Source organism: Elephantulus edwardii, unplaced genomic scaffold (assembly GCF_000299155.1).
Source record: "Elephantulus edwardii isolate Elephantulus edwardi_28Jun2011 unplaced genomic scaffold, EleEdw1.0 scaffold00074, whole genome shotgun sequence".
Classification (NCBI taxonomy): domain Eukaryota; kingdom Metazoa; phylum Chordata; class Mammalia; order Macroscelidea; family Macroscelididae; genus Elephantulus; species Elephantulus edwardii.
In genome coordinates this window covers 924,965-944,685 of record NW_006399824.1, presented here as the reverse complement: position 1 = coordinate 944,685, position 19,721 = coordinate 924,965, and the positions used below count along the sequence as shown (strand labels likewise).

Here is a 19,721-nt window from a genome sequence, read left to right as displayed (position 1 = left end):
CTGGCCTGGCTGACTGAGAATTGTCTCTGCTGGGAACTGTCACTTTGAAAAGAGGCTTTGATCTATTTTGTAGGAGGTCCTATGGGATTGGAAGGGAGATGCCAACCATAACTAGAAGTGGAATTTTTGATGTGGCAGGAAAAATAAAAGTGGACTTGTTCACTATAAATTGGTGGGCAAGCACAAGTTAGCGCGTGCCTACCTCACATACTGGGGAATCCAGCATTGTCTGGGGACCAGGATGCAGGCACTGGGTGCACAGGTATGCTTAACCTGCTGCAGTTTCCCAGACAGGGGCTGGTAGGAGGCCTGAGGAAGGCTCCAGTGGCAGGGTGGGCGCTCAGCCCACACCTCTGGTGGGCGCCAGGAGCGAGTCCCTCAGATAAACAGCATCAGGCAAGATCAGAGCCAGGTGCCACCGTGGGCGGGCATCATGTTCTGTGTCATATGTCCAGGAAGGTGGCCACTCGGGTCTGCCGGGTACCCATCTTGTCCCCTGGGTACTGCCGAGTCCAAAGTTCATCTAGAGAGACTGGTGCACTGCTGGCCAGTCCACAGCCTCCTGGAATGCTGGTCGTCAGGCATCTGTTGCTGGTGGACTTCTTGTTCCAACACCCCAGCATCCTTGACACAGTGGCTGAATGATCCAGTGAGGGTTTTGGCTTTGTTTGGGTTTGGGGTTTTGTTTTCCCTTCCTCCATGAAACGTACAGAGAGACTGAGGGTCAGGATCAAAGCAGGAGGGAGAAAGCCAGGCCTGGCTCAGATGCGCCTGCCCCAGGCTCCACAACTGACCACTGGCCACCAGCTGATCTAGATGGCCTCAGAGTTTGGGGAGTCAGGAACAGGATCTAAAAAAGAAAGATGTTGAATGAATGGAGGGTACCTTTGTTACTCACCCCGAACCCCCAACCATGAAGCTCATGGCACATGGCTCTGTCACATGGTAAACCAACTGCCATGAGTTAACGCTAACTCATGTTGACCCCACATGTGTCACAGTAAACAATTTTTTTTTAATGGCTGGTTTTACTAATTAGGTTGCCAGGCTTTTCTTCCGTGACACTCCTGGGTATATTCAAACCTCCAAACTTGTGGTTACTGCCTAAGCACCCTAGCCATTTGCACCACCACCACTCACTCTGGCACATAGTGAGCATACAATAAATGTTCGCTACCATTATGGTCAATATAAATTGCTAAATACATACTTATATACTTTATATACTTTAATTTTTTGTTCTCTTAAGAGATACTGTTCTCTAAGAAGGCAAGGTCTAAAATGACTAAAGATTGTTAGACCTGAAACCAGGAGGAATCCCTAACAAAAATCAGTTGTCACTGTATCTCTGGCCCTGTCTTAGTGCCTGTGTTTCAGACACGATCGTGATCTGCAAGTTTAGCCTCATAACACCCAGTGAGAGATGTGCCATGGCTGTCTCCACTCTTCAGATCAGGAGAGTCTTCTCCAAGTTTCAGGTGGGCTGGTGGCCACAGCCAGGCCATGCCTGCCCCTGATGTCAGGGTCCCCTCAAGGATGGTAAATACTCACCCAGAGATGGGAAGAAGACGTCCCCGGGCCCTGGAGGAGACAGAGGCGTGCTGGGCTCAGAGAGCAGGTGTCGCCCTGACTCAGAGGGCTGCCGCTGTGCCATGTAGGACAAGGGAGGCCGGGGCTTGGGCACCAACACCCCCTGAGCAGGCAGGGGGCTCTCAAAGCCAGGGTTTTCAATGCCTTGAGTGTTGCTGCTGGAGAATCAGAATTGAAAGTCATTTGTGCTGTCTGGGGCACAGCCTCTGTTCTCCTTACCCTCCAACACTGCCCCATCACCTGCCTTCCCCAGCCACAGGCGACAGCAGCCTCTCACCACAAGCAGGGCCAGAGAGAGAATGCTATGGGCTGCACTCAGCCACCTGAGCTGAAGGAGGCAGGGTGACTGACCATCAGAACTGCCCCCAAGCCCACCTGGCCAGCAAGCCCAGAGTCAGAGGCCCGCTCAGGACCCCAGCCTCAGAACTTCAGTTCCTCTGTGGTCAGAAGAACTAATGACATCAGAATTGAACATCCTTAAAGCTTATTTCAAGGTGAGGAAGGGCTTGGCCATGGGATAGAGGCTGCACTCCCACTCTGCAATTCTAGCAGTACCTCCTTTGATGGCTCTTGAAAATCAGCTCTTTCAAAGACCCAGAGGAAGCTCTGGGTTTGGTGCTGTAGGTACTCACTCCCTGAGCCTTCCATGCCAGGCTCCATGCCAACCTGGTGCCGAGGGTGAGGGAGCACACGCCTCCCACCCACTGCACCTTGAGGTGCAGCACCATTCTGGGTCCTTCCAGCTATTCCCTGTCATCTGCAGGCCTTGTGGTCTCTCTTTTGCTGGGAGAGGTCACCCCTCCCCTCCATTTGTGAGGCTGAGCCCTGGGCCTCCCTGTTTCAGTTTAGCCACTTCCTCCTCCTCCATCCTGTCCAGGCTGACCCCTGAGGTCCAGAGGTGGGTGGGGGGCCAGGGGAAGTGCCAGCCCAGCACAGGTGCTCTCGGGCCAGCTGTGTAGATGGCTCGATAGATAGGGACACTCTCCAACTGCACAGAAATCTCCTCCCTGACAGTTGAGTCTGGGCACGGGGCGGGGTGGGGGTGGGGGTGGTACAGGCAAACAACAGTGATGTCCTGAGCTTACTCACGTTACAGCCAGTCACAGAGACACCGTAAGGACGGGGGTACCAGTGGGGGCTTTGGAGAAGAGTAAGTCACGGCTAAAAGTTACCCCTGCAGACACCACCCACAGCCAGAGGCCAAGCCTTTTGGAGCCTCAAACCAGAAGAAGCAGGAGGAAGAAGACTCAAGCTGTGGCTGGGGGCAGGGGCAGACAGGGCTGCAGGAAGTTCCCCCAGAAAGTCTCCAAGGGCCTTACCTTTCCATCCGCACTAGCTCCTGGGCACCTAAGGGCAGACAGACAGAATATCCCATCACTGAAGGGAAGGCCTCCTAGATAATACCCCTGTCTCTGCTGACAGATGCCCCAGAGGAACTGGAACAGCGGGCAGGGCCTGGCAAGACCAGGATTCATTTCTCTTCTCCTGGGAAGGAGGCCTGCCCACAGTGCTCTGGAGGGATGCCTGGCTGACCATTGACAAATGAAACTCAGCCCGCATTTAAGTGTGCACACCTGCACCAGGCACCCAAAGGGAGCTGAGGAGATATAAGCAGAGGCCCCGGGATCCGCGCAGAGGCCTCAGGATCTGCGCAGAGGCTTCGGGATCTAAGCACACCCTGCACCTGGGTTTGCTCTTGTTTCCTGTTTGGACACTGTGGTATCCGGGACTCCAGGCGTGATTTGTGGGGTGGGAGTGTTGCAAGGTCAGTTCCTAATTAGGGGGTTCCTGGGGCTCTCTGTCCCTTCATATTGCTTAATAGGGGGACGTTAGAAAAGCAACTTAATGCAGTGCCATAGAGTGGCAGCTGACTCATGGTTTTCAGAGGCTAAAAAATCTCAAGGGAGGAGATTGCCCACCTTTTTTTCCATGGAGCAGCTGGCAGATTCGAGCCTCAGCCCTTTGGGTTGGCAGTGCAACTCCTTACCCTCTAAGCCACCAGGAAGTGTCATTCTTCCAGGGAACCTCGCAGGGTGGGGGGGACTGCATACCCCATCATTTCTCAGCCATTCTACCAAATTTCTGTTCCTCATCCAAGTTGCTGCTGCTTTGTCCAACCCTTGGGGTTCCCCACTCTCAAAATGGCTACTCCCTAGAATGCAGGGACCCCCACTTCCTTCTTTCTTGCAACTCCAAATAAACTCCCTCAGATCCTTCTGTTAAAGGGCTTTCTGTCCTGCAGATTTCTGGGGGGAAGCGGAGGGTGGAGGAGGAGCAGGGTCACACAGTGAGGAAGTTACAGTTTCCCAGAACGGGATCTCGGCCACTGCAGACTGCGTGGCTCCTTAGTGTCAGGCTTCGTGCGGGTACTTTGTGTGGAAGCCCCCTTCTGTCCTCCGCTGTTCTCTAGGGACAGGTTGTGGGCCCATTGAAGAGCTGGGGAAACTGAGTCTTTGCCTAAACCTGGGTGAGAGCCACATCCATTGGCTCAGCCCAGCTGCCTTCCCGTGTGCTCACAGCCTCTCTTCTCTTACTTTCCTTTTTCCCCTCAAAAATCTTTTTATTAGAAGACCAGTGAGTGTCACCTTTCTGTTACTGCAGATACTGAATCTAGGGGTAGGATACTAGTGCACAGCTGCTCATCACGGTCCCAATGCTCCCTAACGTCCACAGAACCCCTCTTCTTTTTTGTGTGTGTGGTTTCTTATTATTAGAGAGAGAGAGAGAGAGAGAGAGAGAGAGAGAGAGAGAGCGCGCGCGCGCGCGCACGTGTGCCGTCAAATCAGATCTGACTTGACTGGTTCAGGAAGAGATTGTCCCTCCTTCTCCAGCAGAGCATCTGGTGGATTCGAACCTTGTACCTCTGGGATTGCAGTGCAGCTTCTTGCGACTAGGCCACCAGAGCTCGCTAGAACCCCTCTTCTAATCCAGTTCATTGCCATCCCCATTTAAGGACCCTTAAGGAAGCCCACAGGAATCCAGCCACTTTTAGACTAGAGTGTGGCAGAGTGGAGTGGGAGAAACTGAGAACTGCGCACAGGCCCCCTTCCATCCTCAGGATCCCCCCTCCACCCCATGCCCTCCTCACACAGTCTCTGGCCTGGGTCTGCCTCCCTCTGACCTCCCTTCTCTGGCCGTGTCAGAGCAGTCTCTCCTGAGGAGATTAGGGTGTTGCCTCCATCTCTCCTTGACCCCAAGACGCCTCATCTGGAGAGAACTTGGGCCCCCCTCAGTGACATGGTAAGGAGAACTAGGAGGCAGTACGGCAGGTGCACAGCCCCCCACTCCCCTCACAAACACACACACCAACACACACACCCCCAACACTCTGTTCTCCCACTTCCTGTTCCCTATTCTGCTTACATGGCAGAGGCCACCTTGTAGTTTGCAGTAAGGGGCCAGAAAGTGCCTCTTTATCTGCAGGACAACGAACCTAGCTAAGCCCTGTTCCCTCCTCCATGGAAATGTTACAGCACGAGCTGGCTGTGACATTTCTGGCACCATTTCTGTCCTTCATGGAACCCTTGACTCTGCTTTCTGTTCAGCCTTTACCTGAGCCCACCTCCACCTCCCCCTGGAGGTAGACTGTGGTGAGTCCGGTTAGAGGAACACAGCCATCCAGAGAGTAGGGGTGAGGTGGCCACTCCCCCTGAGAATCTCACTATGGGCCTCCAGTGTGGGCTCCCAGGAGATGCGAGCCCCAAGCCACAGGGTAAGTGACAGTGCAGGCCTCCTCAGCCACCTTCTGCAGCCAGGCTAAGGGGAAGGAGCCAGAGAGGGTGTGCGGGGAACCACAGGGACCAAGAACACAGAACTTCCTCCCTTCTGCTCCCAGAGGCCTCAGGGGCAAGATGGGGCAAGGTGAGGATGAAAGGTGTTTGTGGCTGAGACCTGAAGACTAGCCCATCTCAGTCGATGTGCATTTCCTTAGCAAGTTAGTTAACTTCTCTGTGCCTTGGTTTGCTTGTTGGTAAAATGGGACATTATTAGTACAGAACTCTTAGGACTTTTATGTGGAATAAGCAAGAGAATGTATGTAACAAGTTTAGCCTTGTGCCTGGTACACATCGCTTAGGGATTGTTGGCTGTGATGCTCTTTCAGGTCAGTTTCAAATCATAGTGTGACCTCAGGTGAACTGCCCCACCGGGTCATCTAGGCTGTCATCATCAGGTGTTAGATCTCCAGGTGGTTCTCCTGTTAGGCCGTGGGGTGAGTTCCAACCACCAGCTGTTCAGTTAACAGTCAAGTGCTTAATCACGGCACAACCAGGGCTGCCCGTGAGCACAGTGATGAGTATTTTAGTAAATGGCAGGATTGCTTTCTCTGGAAAGAACCTGAGTTGCAAGCACTGTGCTGGGGTGCCACTCAGCCACTTCTTGCTAAGGTACATAAGGTCTGGTTCTTTGACCTGCTGAGCTTGGGTTTCCGCTTTGTGAAAGGGGAAGTTTTGAGCCAAGTGATTGTTGAGACCGTTCTTGGCTCTGATGCTCCAAAGGTCATGTCTGTCTTGAAGATCGTACACTAATGACATAATAAGCACACTCACACATTAAGCATATCCCACAGGGGCTCAGAGAGGCGGTACTTCAGGAAACCATCTGAGCACCTCGATATTCTTAGTCATTCATTCAATATGTAGGTTTTCTGAGTGTTAAGCTAGTGCTGCCTGGGAGCCAGAGGCACATCTGGGCCCCCTACTGACTCACTGACTCACTGACTGACTGACTGAAAGACTGACCGAGGCCAGCTCCCTGCAGGGACTGGCGCAGCTCCCATCTCTGAGACAGAGGGGGCGTTGTGCCTGACCTGCAGGGAGATCTGGTGCCTTAGTGGTAAAGAGTTGCACTGCCAGCCCAAACACCATTGGTTCAACCCACCATCTGCTCCAAGGGAGAAAGATGAGCTGAAATCTCCTCTCATGCTGTTTACAGTCTCTGAAAACCCGCTGGAGGGTTCGACCACAACCACAATAGGTCGCCCTGACCCCCACCCACCTGAGAACGTCAAGGGTACTCACGGCGGTTGGAGGCCACCTGCCTCTGCTTGTAGACCAGGAGCAGGATGAGAGGGAGGCAGAGGATGCCCACGATGCAGGCGCCCGTGGCCAGGGCCGCAGCTGTGATGCCTGAAAGGCAGAGGCAGCCCAAGTGAGGGTCCTGTTCCCACCTGGGGGAAACTGAGGCCCAGAGAAGGAAGGCAGGCAGAAGTGGGGTGGGGGACCCACACTAACCCAAGGCCTTCAGCCAAACCCTCAGTGACCTGCAGAAGTGCTGACGCCTCTGCTGAGAGGCAGAAAGGGCTGGGGAGCCCCTTCCAGAGAGCCGCTCGCCTCCTTTCCATGTGGATCAGAGCTTACAGCTGTGAGGCATCCTGGCTAAGGTGGCTTCAGAGAAAACCCAAGTCCACATCCTGGGGCCAGCTCAACCCCGTGGGGATGGGGTTAGTCCTGGAAAGGGGGAGCATGAGCCCCGCCCCCCCCCGCCCACCCGCCCCCCCCATCACCGAGTTTAAGATCAAAAGGAGCCTCAGGGCATTAGGGCAGGGCTTCTGGAAGTCCCACCTCTTGATATCTCACACACACACACACACACACACACACACACAGAAATCATGGGGGAAAGTAAATGTGGGATCCTTGCCCAGCATTTTTACATTTCAAGCTTTTCCAATTACAAAAGTGAAGAATTTCACGTATGAAGTGTCCAAAAATCTCCACCACCCTCTATTATGTCTCCCTTTGAAGAGATAAACCCTGACAGTGGCTTCATATAAAAGATCTCTGGTGGCCTTGTGGCAAAAAGCTTCACTGCAATCCCAAAACCATGTCATTTGATTCCACCAGCTGCTCCACAGAAGAAGATGGGCAGTCTCCTCCTGTGTGATTTACAGCCTCTGAAAACCCACTGGAGGGTCAGCTAGGAGTTTAGCTGAAAACATAAAGGTCTGGAGAGTCAGCTAGGAGTTAGTTCTCACTAGATACCACAAGCGGTGGCTTCATATGTGTCCGTCTAGATGTGATGTGTGTGTACAGCACACATGGGATCATATGCTTTCCCCACTTCCTTTAGTGGGAACATGTATTCTCATAGCAACACTGAGAGTTACTTCATTCTGCCTTGAGTTTTACCATTGGGCCAAATTAAATTCACTGAAGAAGAAGTCCTATATTTACACTGCTTCCATTTCTTTATATAACTGATAACTTAGTCACAAACAGTCCAGTTCATGGTGACCCCACATGTGTCAGAGTACTGCTGTGCCCTGTGTGACTTCAATGACGATAGATTGGAAGTAGATCACCAGGTCTTTCTTCCTTAGTGCTATGGAGTGAACACGAACCTCCAACCTCTAGATTAGCAGCAAAGGAGCTCCCAGTACACAGGTATTTCTGAGCACCACACCTATGCGCATAAGTTCTTAGAAATGCAAGTGCTGAGCCAAAGAGTATGTGCATTTTCTTTTAGGTGGTTGCTAAATTGCTCTCAAAAAAAGGTCCTGCCACTTCCCCATCCCACCAAGAGTGTGGGGAGGGTGGATTTATTTTGGTCTAACTGCTGACTTTTAAGAGTTTAGCTGGGAACATAAATGCCTGTGGAACCACAAGCAGCATAAACCCATTTCCTTCCCAATTTCAGCCTTTCCCTGAGCCAAAGATGGGCCAGGGTACCTTGTCATGGTGTCAGCGTCTCCTCAGAGAGCTCTAGGAAGCTGGAGAGGCCGTGGCCTCGTGTTGCCTTTGCACTATTTATGGGGGAATAAAGGCTGTTTGTATTTTATTGTACTGCTACGCCACTGGATGGTGTAAACAAGCTTTCAGGGGGTTGGTTTGCACACAGTGCGGAAAAGAACACACTGTTTCCAGGCCCTTTTAAAAAGACTGATCCAGGAACAGTTGCTGGACTAATTACAAAGCAAGTGTGACTCCATGTTCAAGCTGCTTCCAACTGATCTAGGGAGGCTGCAGCTTAATGTGAAAGACTGAAAGTAAAAAAACATTCTACAATTCAGGCACTTCAAATGTCTAAACTGCATCAAAGGACCTCCCTGTGCGTAATATCTAAGAAGCGGGTTGCAATGGGCTGTTACCAATCAGCATTTGTAAGGTTCAGGTGCTCACTAATCCCACCCCTTCTGCTTGGAGGCTGTGAAGGGGCAGGGGGTGCTCAGCCTCGACTCTCTGCTTCACCTCCTCCCTCCCTAGCCATGCTAGGGGTCTGGACTGTTTCCACTTAGGGTGAGGGTAAGGCTTCTTTAAACACTGGCCTGGAATGAGATTAGAACAGGAGTTTGGGGTCAGCTTGCAGCCCCTCCACATGACTGATGCCTGCACTCCCATCCTGAGGACAACCCCTAGTGGCCATCTAGGCCCAGCTTAGGCTGGGGAGGTGATCAGGTGAAGCAGAGGCAGCTCTGGGGCCAGCACCAAGGACTATAACAGGCCCTCACACACCCTACCCACAAGGTGGCTCAGTGGGCCTTTGTGTGATACCTGTCAGGTAACCCCTGGGAATAAGCAGAGGAGGGCTGAGCTGCCCAGTTCCCTGGGGAGGGCTTCATCAATGCAAACCGCACATCCTGTCATGTTGGCGGATGGGGTGCTGGAAGGGAGACGGCTGTCTGGCCCATTCTCCTGGGCTCAGGGCAAAACCACAGCCCCTTGGCAGCCCTTGGGCCCTGACTTCCCCTGTCTACTCTCCCTCATCTTGCCCCCCACTCACCCTCAGGCTGACTCAGGCTTTCAGGTTATTCCATACATAGACCAGCTATCCTCCCACTGCCCAGGGTAACATCAAAAACTCTGGCTGAAGTTAGAGAAAGAAACACAAGAGCAGGCTGGTTTGAAGCATGAACTGCTTAGGTACCCAGGGGCACCTGTCCTCCGCCAAACAGGGACCGGCTTCTCTAGCATCCTGCTCCTTGGCATCTCATCTTTGGCCTTCCACAGCTTGAATCATACAATGACTTTTCTGGATGTCAAGGCATTGGCAGAGACAAACACAGCTTGGTTAGAGTTTGCATACTGAGGGGTCCTCTGTCCTCTCCCAAGGACATGGGTGAGAGACTAGGGCAAGTTGCTTTACCTGCCTGAACCCCAGCTTGCCCTTCTGTGAAGTGCGGCCCCGTTGTCTCTATATCGGCCTTGCAGCTCAGTGTGGGGTTATGGACTATAGGACCGCAGAGAGTAAAAAGTGCAGTGGTGAGGTGTGCGTCGGTGCATGCGTGGGTGCGTTGAGTCATGCTGCCCTGTATGCAGGTCCACGTGTGCGCGGACGTGCGCGTGCACAGGCGGTGGGTGCGTGAGTCATGCTGCCCTGCACTCAGGTCCACGTGTGCTCGGACATGCGCGTACACACAGGCGGTGGGGACATTGCGGGAAGGAAGGGGCCGGTCTCTGCGGGAAGGGAGGCGCACTGGGGAAGCGAGGACAGGAGGTTCAGGGTGAGCCCTGCTGTGTGCAGGGGAGTTCCTTGGCCCAGGTGCATCTGGCTCAGACAGAACTGCGTGCTCTAATTTCATTCCTGGCTGGTCCATTTGTTGATTTGGGAGGAGGTGGCCTGAGTGAAAAGTTTTCATGTCCTTTCAGGTTGGATCGGGCAAGGGAGCTGCTCCTGTGCCTGATTTCGGGCACTATGCAGACTCCACTCGCTCTGGTCGGGCTTAGCAGCCCCGAAGCCCAGTTCCAGCTGTGCCTGGCCTTGCCAGCTCAGTGCACTTGGGCAATGCTGTCAGCTGTCTGGGCCTCACATTCCGTGTATGTAAAGTGAAGATGACAGTGAGTGGCAGCATCAGTGGGTGTTCTGTAAGTATTAACTGAGATAACAGTACATACATGGGGCACAAACAGAGTCTGACTCATAGCTGACCCTTCTCCAGTGGGTTTGCAGGGCTGTAAATCACACAGGAGGAGACTGTCCATCTTCCTCCCCAGGAACTGCTCGTGGATTTGAACCAACAGAGTGGCACAGCCTTAGGGTTAGCAGTGCAGCTCCTTACCAGTGAGGCCACCAGAGCGGCCTTAAATGGAACTAGCACAGGGTGTGTGCCTGGCACAGCTCGAGGAGAGGGCTGTTCTTCTGCCCTTCTCGACCCTCTCCTCACCACTCCGCACGTAGAACAAAGGGATTCTCTGTGGTGGAATCCCAAACCAGAAGGAGCCTGCCCCCACCTGTACCCCTTCAACCTCCTCAGGTCACAGAGGGCTGACCCAGGGGTGGCACCCACTGAAAACAAGCCCAGCAGCCTGTGGCATCCAGTGCCTGCCACGGGGATACCTGCCCTGGCTGAAGGCTGGTATCAGGGTGCCTCCCCACCCAGGGAGTCTGGAGCAGCGGCTGCCTGAGGAGGATCTCAGCCCACTTCTCCAGGAGCCAGCTCCTCTATCTGAGGATTGGGGTGTGGGGTGGGTTTCTGGAGGTATAAGGGTTCAGGTGGAGGAGAAGGCAAAAGGGGACAGCAGCAAAGGAAGTGCTATAGGGGTCCCAGGGCTTGAGGTAATGAGGTCAGTTCAGACAGGTCTAGGCCCAGGATGAAGACAGAGACCCAAGAAGAGGCAAGGTGGTGGAACCTTACTTTCACTCTCCTGAGGGGAAGGTGGGTACGCGATGCATTTGGATGACACTTCTTTCCCTGGATGGGGCAAAGAGAAGAATCATTAGGTTGGTGCCAGGCCAGGAGACAAGGGAAGCATTCCAAGTCAGTGTGTCCCATTCCCCTCAAAGGCCTGTGCTATGACTCAGGGGAACCACAGAAACACATGTGCACACACACATCCATACCCACACTCTCACATATGCACATATATGCACCATTATATACACACTCACACATTCACATGCTCACTCATACACACACGTTGTTGTTGTTGTTGTTGTTGTTGTTGTATGCTATTGAGTTTGTACCGACCCATAGCTCACCCTCCGGCAGGTATTCAGAGGCAGTAAATCATACAGGGAGAGACTTCCCATGGAGCAGCTGGTGAATTCAAACCATGTTGGAATGCAGCACAGCCTCAGGGGAGCCATCATAGCCCCATGCATATGCATGTGTGCACACATTCAGACACACACATGGACACTTGCCCACACTTAAACATTCACACTCTCACATATGTATGCTCCCACATACATTCAGATGCACTCATGCACACACTTTCATACTCTAAAATATCAGACACACCCACTTACACATACACACTTACATATTCACACTATCACATACACACATGCAGAGACACACTGATTCCCACAGACATACACAAACACGCTCCCTCTCTGTCTCACGTGCATGCACGCGCGTGCGGGCACACACACACACACATCTCTGTCACACAGCCAGACATGCCTTTTCCATTTGCACACCACCCATAGAGATGTGGGTCTCTGCACTCTGCATCTCTGTTCACTCCACCAGCCCTTGTGCTGTCAGAGGAAGAACTATACACACGTCCCCCAACCCAGCCATCATTCAGCCATTCACTGACTCACGCCCAAGTCACATGGCTGTCACACTTGGCACATAATCACTACAGACATAGTTTCCGTGAACAGAATCGGCCCAGGCTCCTTGCAGAGGCAAATTCTCTGTACTCTTCGCTCAGTTTTTTATAAGCCTACGAATAACTGGTTTTGGTCAAATATTCTTCTAATTGGGCTAGCACTGGTCTGTCCATTTGCTGTACAGAGGTAACTTGTGGTCGCTGTGAAGCTGAACACTGTGACTCTGATGTGTCAAATGCATTAATGGTTACCCATGGTGGACAGTGTTTGGTGGAGATCCCAGATTAAAACAGGCTTGGAAGCAGGAGGGGCATCCACTTCCAAAATAGCTTGCCTCTGGAAACCCTATGAACTTGGAGAAATGATAAAAGTTATGCAAGTGTTCGGGTCTTTCGTTCATAGGGTCTCTATGAGTCGTCTACAACTCAATGGCACTTAACAACAACAACAATACTACTGAAAAGAAAAAAAACATTGTTATTAAAAATAAAAAGTCTCATTGTCACAAAGCCACAGGCTTCTTCCCCATCTCAGAGTTAACCCCACACATTGTACCCATTCTGTCTCATGTGACCGACCACTCACTTAGTCCCTGGAATGCCACAGTCTCCATCCCCCATCATGGTGTCACCCAGGGTCACACCATCTGTACCCAGCCTGTGGCTCCCTTTCTTCTGGTCACAGTGCCGCATACCTGCACTGCACCCCCGCGGTCACACAGCCACAGTGTTACTCTCACCCCTTGTCCCTCCAGGCTGATGCCTCCACGTCAGCCCTGCAGGCCCTCTCACCTCTCTGCACCTGCAGCTCCATGGCCGCGTGGACCTTCTGCTCCGAGTGGTGGTGCCAGAGCCCGACCACCAGGCAGCAGTAGAGGCCGCTGTCCCGGGGTGTCAGCTTGTACATGGTGATGGAGAAGTTGCCATGGTGGTCCGAGGACAACTCCACCCCGTTATGTAGGGCCAGGTCCTGGCTGGTGTTGGTGTGGTGGCCCAGGTGACGCAGGTGCAGCTGCTGGGAGGTGAGGTTGCGGATGGGCTGGTGCTCTGTGCAGACCTGCACCTCGCCCCGTGAGCTGCGGTACCATGTCTTGTAGAAGGTCATTTCGTGTCCCTTAGACACAGGCCCCAAGAGCTTGCAAGTGAGGGTGACGTTCTGCCCCTCTGGGCACACGAACAGGGAATATGGCGTGGCCACCTTGAAGGATGCCACCAGACCTGCTCAGAGAGAAAGAGCTCGTCACCAGCCTGAGCCAGCACAGCCCCCAGAGATCCAGAGCCTTGAGGAACCTTAGCCGGGGGCTCCAAAGATGTGGGTTCTAGAACCTTCTCAGCTATTGCCCAGCCAAGCCTGGGAGGTGTCACAATCACTTCTTCAGGTATGAATCCTGTCCAGCTCCTCCCAGGCTGTGGAGAGAAGCTTCCAGAGCTTCCCCTAAGTGGTAAGTAGGGCCATAGGGAATCGGGAAAGGCTGCAGGGCCAATGGGCAGCAGCCTGACCAGTGTAGCTGAGTGTGTCTGCATCTGGGAGGAGCATGGGCCCTGTTCCAGCTTCCCTATCTCAACCACCCTACTATGCCTGGGATTGGCCCTGGCATTGCCCAGCCCCTGTGCCCAGCACTGTTGGGTAACAGGCAGGGTGGACACAGGGAAGGTCAATTTGGAACGAGTAGCTTTTTGTCCTTTGCCACCTTTCCAAGGACCTGTCCATCCACTGAGGCTAGGCCTGCCATCCCATGCCCTCACTCGCATGAATTCATAGCATCTCTTCGTTGTGAGGCCTGAGCCAGGTGTGACAGCTCACTTGGATGCTTCCTGTAGGAGCCTTACAGGCTCCTGGGCAGACAGAGCCCGCATTCTGGAAGAAGTAGCCTCCTTGCCATCAGGTCATTGAAGAGGGAGGAAACAGCCTTCCTGGGGGTAGTGGGCACTTCCTGAAGGAGAGAGGGTCTTTGGCACTTTGATGGACAGATAGGATTTCAACAAGTGGAGAGGTACTCTGGGCAAGGTGGGAGAGAAGCAGGAAATCCCTGTTCTGTCTGCAGAAAGGTGAAACATGGAGAGGCATCCCATCCACGCACCTGTCTCCAACTCAGTGTTTTTAGAAGTAAGTTCCCTAGTTTGTTTTGTGTTGATGGTGAATTACTCCTGTGATCCTCTTTATCTGAATTTGATCCCCAGCGTTTAACCAGGTGGGCCCCCAAAAGCACAGGTGTTTGAGAACAGATTCCTGGGATTGGAGTCCCAGCTCTCCTGTCTAGCCATAGGTCTCCAATTCCCCATCTGTGCGATGAGGAGAAATATCAGCTATACGACAGGGTTGCTGAGGACTGAATGGGAGAAAAGATGCCAGCAAGAGAGGTGCACTCTAAGGCCTGCTGTGGGCATTCGAGGATAGCCCCTGATGCCACAAAACTAGTGTTGTCTTTTGATTGGCCTCTGAGAGCTGCTGTAAGATTGGTGGACCGGGCTAGAGGGGCTAGAAACATGTCCTCTTCATTGCCCCATCCAGGACAGCACCTGGACCTAAAACATACCAGATCCTCTTCCAGACACGTCCTTCCTTCCTGGTCATTGACCCAGGGACCCACCAACAGAGCTAAAGGCCCTGGGGAGGGGACATTACCCTGACGGAGCCTTCAGGCTTGGACCAGGTTCCCTTGAGTCCAATCACTGTGTTCACTTGAACTTTAAACTTCAAACTCTTCACTATAAAGAAATGCAAGAATCTGCTGGAGTTGGGCAGGGATTAGTGCCTTGGAAGTACCTTCCTCACGGTTGGTACTCAACTCATGGGAGTTAGAAAGGTTTCTAATCCATTTTAGTAACTCAATAGCTCATTCATATCTAAGAAATTGAAAAGCAGTTCTGCACAATGGAATGGAAAAGCTAGCATCACACTCCCTCAAAGGCAGGAATGCCCGCTAGCTGCTTGTGCTATAGTTCTGACTGGCGGGAGGCAGCAATGCCTTGGCCCCCAAGAATGTGGCTCTAGGAGTGGACATCTAGGTACCCCCAGGAGGGAGGGAAATAAGAAAACACAACCAAGCCATTCCCCTCACTGGGCCTAGATATGAGGGTGCCATGTTTGGGAGCCCTAGAATTTTGAGACTTTGTTGCTAAGGTGGGTAGATTTCAGAACTTCTATGGCTCTGGTGACTTCTATGGCTTCTTAGTGGTAAAAAGCTGTGTGCTACAATCCCAAAGGTACACAGTTTGAATCCACCAGCTGGTCTATGGGAAAACGATGGGCATTCTCTTTTTGAGTGATTTACAGCCTCTGAAAACCCGCTGGAGGCTCAGCTATGGGTCGGTCGGCTCTGACTTGACAGCACCTAACAACATGCCAAAGTACCAGACTCCTCTGCCAACCCGAAGCATGTTCATTGCCATGGAGTTGATTACAACTCAGCTCCAGCCTAGAGGACAGGGTGGGAGCATCCCACAGGGGCGCCTGGCAGTGAACCCTCACGGAAGCTGTGTGTGATGGGACGCCTGTGCTGCAGCTGGTGGGTTCAAACTGTCAACCTTTCATTAGCCGCCAAGTGCTTACCCTCTGCACCACCTGCTCTCCCTAGGGTTAATGGAATCCCTCGTAAACAGCCGCACATGCAGGTCTGTTCTTTTACAAGATTTGCTCACATTCCTGTTGACTTTAACAAAGTCAAGTAGCGTATGTGTCAAAGCATATTGTGTTTCTAGACATGAACATTAAAAGAGAGGTGGGGCGCTTGGCTACCTCTTGACCCTTTTTACCAACAGTCTGCCCTCCATAAGGGTTTCCAGGGCTCGCAGTGACCCTACAGGACAAAGTGTAACTCTGTTCCACGGCTGTAAATCTTTTCACAAGCAAACAGCCACATCTTTCTCCCACAGTGCAGCGGGCAGGTTCAAACTGCAGGTAATAGTTAAGGTCTCCAGGGTTCCTTAGCTAAAAACATAGAAGCCCAGAAACCAAAAGTGGCTTGCCTGAAGGTCCAACGGGTTATGAACTGAGAGCCTAGAGTATGAGGATTTCAGATGAAACAGGACCTAATAAGAATTATAATACGAAAATCTTCACTGTGTTAAGGCCTTTATAACACAACCAACCCAATAACCCTGTAAGGTAGGTACTGTTTTCATTCCCATCTTACTGAGGAGGAAACTGAGGCAAAGAAAGGTTGACTCAGTCAAGATCACATAGGAAGGAAGTGCTGGACCTCAAATTCACTCAGGCGCTGACACCACTAAAGAAAAGAGTTCTGAGACTGTTAGGCCACAGTTCACATTGAGCCTGCGGACCTATTCCATCTGCACCTTGGAGAATGTAGGGGGCTCTGGTGGCGTAGTCCATGGGGAGTTGCCCAGCTAGCCCAAGGCAGCACCTCCCTCGTGGTTTGTACCACCCACCAGTCTCTCCTCAGGAGAAAGATCTCCTCTTATGCCATTTACTGGCTCAGAAAACCGGCTCCACAGCAATGACTTCAGTTTGGAGTATTTTTCTTAAGATTACCCACAATTAAAATTTCTAATATGTTGCTTCTCTTTGAAAATCAAAAGTTAAGGCTTTCTCACACCGCAGCCATCAGCTGCCGCTGAACAGTAGGCCTTCCTTCAGATCATGCATCTATGCTCCAGTTTGCCGCAGTCCTCACTACTCCCTGACGCACCCCCGGCCTGCCTCACTCCCTCACCATCACTGCCTGGCCAGACTGACATTAGAGTGGAGTCTTTAGTCTGGCTGTGGTGGGATTCTATTCCTCAAGCCCACTATCCTGCAGGTGTAACTTTCAGGCTCAAAGACCCTCCACCCACTGTCCCCAGCAGGAGCCAAGCAAAGCAGGGACCAAGCCAAGTCTCCTCTGATTGCCAACCTGTGCTCTTACCCGTGGGAGAGAAGCCCCAGACAGCCTGGCTGCACCACAAGCTTTGTCCATGACAGCCTGGACCTCCTTGATACAGGCCTGTATAGGGTGAATGTAGCCACAGAACCACGCTTGTGCTAGAAAAGAGGTGTGGAGAAGCTCAGGAGCTCTCAGGAAACCCTGAAGCCTGCCTAAAGATAGATCTAGAGTTATCTCTGCCCTGTGCTCCCCCATTCTCTAGGGGAAGGCCACATGGCAACTCCCACCAGTATCTCTCAATCAGCACCCCTTGCAACATGATCATCTACCCCAGGGCCGCCCAAGGCTAAGAGAGCAGAACGCAGCACCAAGAATGATTCACTGATTCTCAGGAGCACACACAAACTTCCTTGGGGTTATCAGGAGGGCTGGCCCAGAGACTGGGCTGTAAGACTGGAGTGGGTAAGGCAACAGGCTGTGTAGTGGTGGAGGGAGCGGGGGTTAAAGCTGAGCAAGGGATGGGGGATAGGGTGGGAGCTAGCCACTAAGGGGGCCAAATAAGTGTAGATAGAGGAGGTGTGGATTGGTGGGGTGAGATGTGGGCAGGGTAGCGCTTGTTTGATGGGCAGAGCATCTATGTGCGTAGGGTTTTGGGACAGGGTGGGAGCAAGCTCTAGGCCTCCAGCAGACACTAGGTCTCACACAGTGGTGTCAGTGACCACAGACTTGCCTGCACAGTGGGGAGGGGATGTCACTACCAGAGGTGTTTCCTTCAAAACTCACAGCGGACTCAGAGGGGTTAGGGACAGCAATAAGGTGGGGGATGGCAAACATTGCTCAATATCCAGCACCCCACACACGTCAGCTGCCCCAAGACCTCTTCCTCTTTCCAAAAAAAGAGAAGCCATAGTGGGGTCTAGGTTTGGGGTGCAAGGAAAATGCTGGATTTCAAGCTAAAATAAAGGGTCAAACAGGGCTGTGGGTCCCAGAAAGCATCCTGTTATTGTGTCTGAGACGCCAGCTGAGACCAGCCCCTGCACAGCCTGTCTTTGAGAGGACACGCAAGAGCATGATGTTGGGCAAACAGACACGCAGGGAGCCAGTGTCCACCCCGCAGCACCCACGCTGCCCTGTGCGTGCACCATGAAGCATATTTATATAAAGCAGCTGGAATTATAATCACGTGTGGGAGGATGTTGCATATTGTTGAGAGCAGATCCTTTTGGATACCTGGGTCATTGTCGCAGGCCCGGGGGAGTGGGTGGGGAGGAAGGCCCCTGGCTCCAGAGTGACCAGGAGCGTGTGGGACAGGAAGATGGCTGGTCTGGTCTTGAGCCTGCGTGCAGGCGAGAAGCATCCAGTCCTTGTGGGGCTCTGGGGGCTCACCTCCCACTTCCACCCACCACTGAATTAGGAGGCAGGGCCCACTGTGAACTAAGAAAGCTCAAGGCTCAGGATTGAAACTCTCTTCCTAAGCAATAAGATTCCTCTTGGGTGTATGCCTGCTGTGTGACCTGGGGCAGGTTTCATCCCTTCTCTGAGCCTCTCTTTCTTCATCTTAGCTTGAGAGAGTTTCCACATTCCTAGGGTCCTTCCAGCCCTGATGGCCTGCGGGCAGGTGGAAAGGGTTGACTTTCCTCATGTTGGAGGAAGAAGGCAAGAAAAGGGCCGCAGAGGTGGTCCCATATAACGGTGAGCGCTTACTGTGTGCTGGCTGTTCATTTAGAGGACACGGGCAGTTCAGTGGTGACATTCTCACCCCACCTACAGGAGGCCCAGGCAGGATTCCTGGCCAATGCACCTCACGTCCTGCTTGCCCCCTCCTGTCAGTGGAGACCTGTGTGCTGCTGTGACACTGAACAGGGTTCATAAGATGGACTGGTAAGAAAGACCTGGAGATCCACCTCCAAGATTCATTGGAAAATACATGGCCCAGCCTCATCAAGCTGGCCCTGACTTCCCGTGACCCTGCACACAGTGGACAGGAATGTTGCAGCAGGCTCACTGCAGGGCAGGCCCACGCAGTGGCCACTAATGGTCACAGGCATGTGCTGGGCCCTCGAGAGGTCCCCTTTCATCCTCACAGCACCCTACCCTGTCACAAGTATTGTCATACCCATGTTACAGATGAGGGCACAAACTCAGCGAAGTCAAGGGACTTGCCCAAGGCCACACAGCCAGTTTGAGACCCACACTGGGGACACTAGGGCAGGAAGAGCCCGACTTCTCTGCCGGTGAAGCTGGCAACTCACCCGCAAAAGGCTGGACTGACCTCCCACTGACCTCCAAATGGAAAACATCATTCCTTTTTTCTTCTGCTCATAAACATTTACAAGGGTCCCAAGATGAGGGAACTCTCATGGTGTATCCATAAGGAGTCGTGCTGCCAGCCCCATGGGCTGTACCTCTTTGATGGTTTAAATCCACCAGCAACTTCTAGGATGAACGATGAAGAATCTCTTCCTATGCGATTTACAGCCTTGGAAAACTAATAGAGGGTCAGTTATGAGTCAGTAGTAGCTCACTGACATTGCTTTTTGTTTTGTTTTAATATAAGCCAAGTCCACTGTGGAGAGGCCGTGGGTGAGGGTGGTCCTTCATGGAATTCCGTCCGCTGGAATCCAGAGCTCTTTCTGCATTTTGCGGTCATGGGTTCCTCAGTCACTGGAGCCTCTCAGCCTCAGATAAAACCTGTACAGTACAGGCAAAGACGTTCTTGTTTGGCATCTTCTCAAGACACCAGTTTCCGTGACCTCTTTTCCCCCAGCAGGCACTTGGTGAAACCCCGAGCTGAGTATGGGATGGGCGT

General features: G+C 52.5%; 2 protein-coding genes across 2 annotated transcripts in view; one reads left to right on the top strand and one right to left on the bottom strand.

Annotated features, from left to right (window-relative positions):
- Window positions 1–19,721, top strand: part of CDH23 (cadherin-related 23) — a 523,436-nt gene that overhangs the window by 428,823 nt on the left and 74,892 nt on the right. The gene's annotated exons all lie outside the window — the stretch shown is intronic.
- Window positions 813–18,990, bottom strand: LOC102852379 (chromosome unknown open reading frame, human C10orf54). The gene is made up of 7 exons (XM_006889032.1): window positions 18,918–18,990; window positions 12,879–13,304; window positions 11,162–11,218; window positions 6,609–6,716; window positions 2,910–2,937; window positions 1,552–1,745; window positions 813–850 (listed from the first exon to the last, which is right to left on the bottom strand). The coding sequence occupies exons 1-7, from the start codon at window positions 18,988–18,990 to the stop codon at window positions 813–815; spliced, it is 924 nt and encodes a 307-aa protein (XP_006889094.1).

What these genes read in the sequence shown, in the direction of transcription:
- LOC102852379 (XM_006889032.1), bottom strand. Translation starts at nt 18,990, where the DNA reads ATGAAAGGGGACCTCTCGAGGGCCCAGCACATGCCTGTGACCATTAGT. An exon ending in GCAGGTGGCCTCCAACCGCC is followed by an intron (nt 2,938 to 6,608) that starts GTGAGTACCCTT and finishes GTCTGCCCTTAG; the next exon opens with GTGCCCAGGAGCTAGTGCGG. An exon ending in GAGCTAGTGCGGATGGAAAG is followed by an intron (nt 1,746 to 2,909) that starts GTAAGGCCCTTG and finishes ATTCTCCAGCAG; the next exon opens with CAACACTCAAGGCATTGAAA.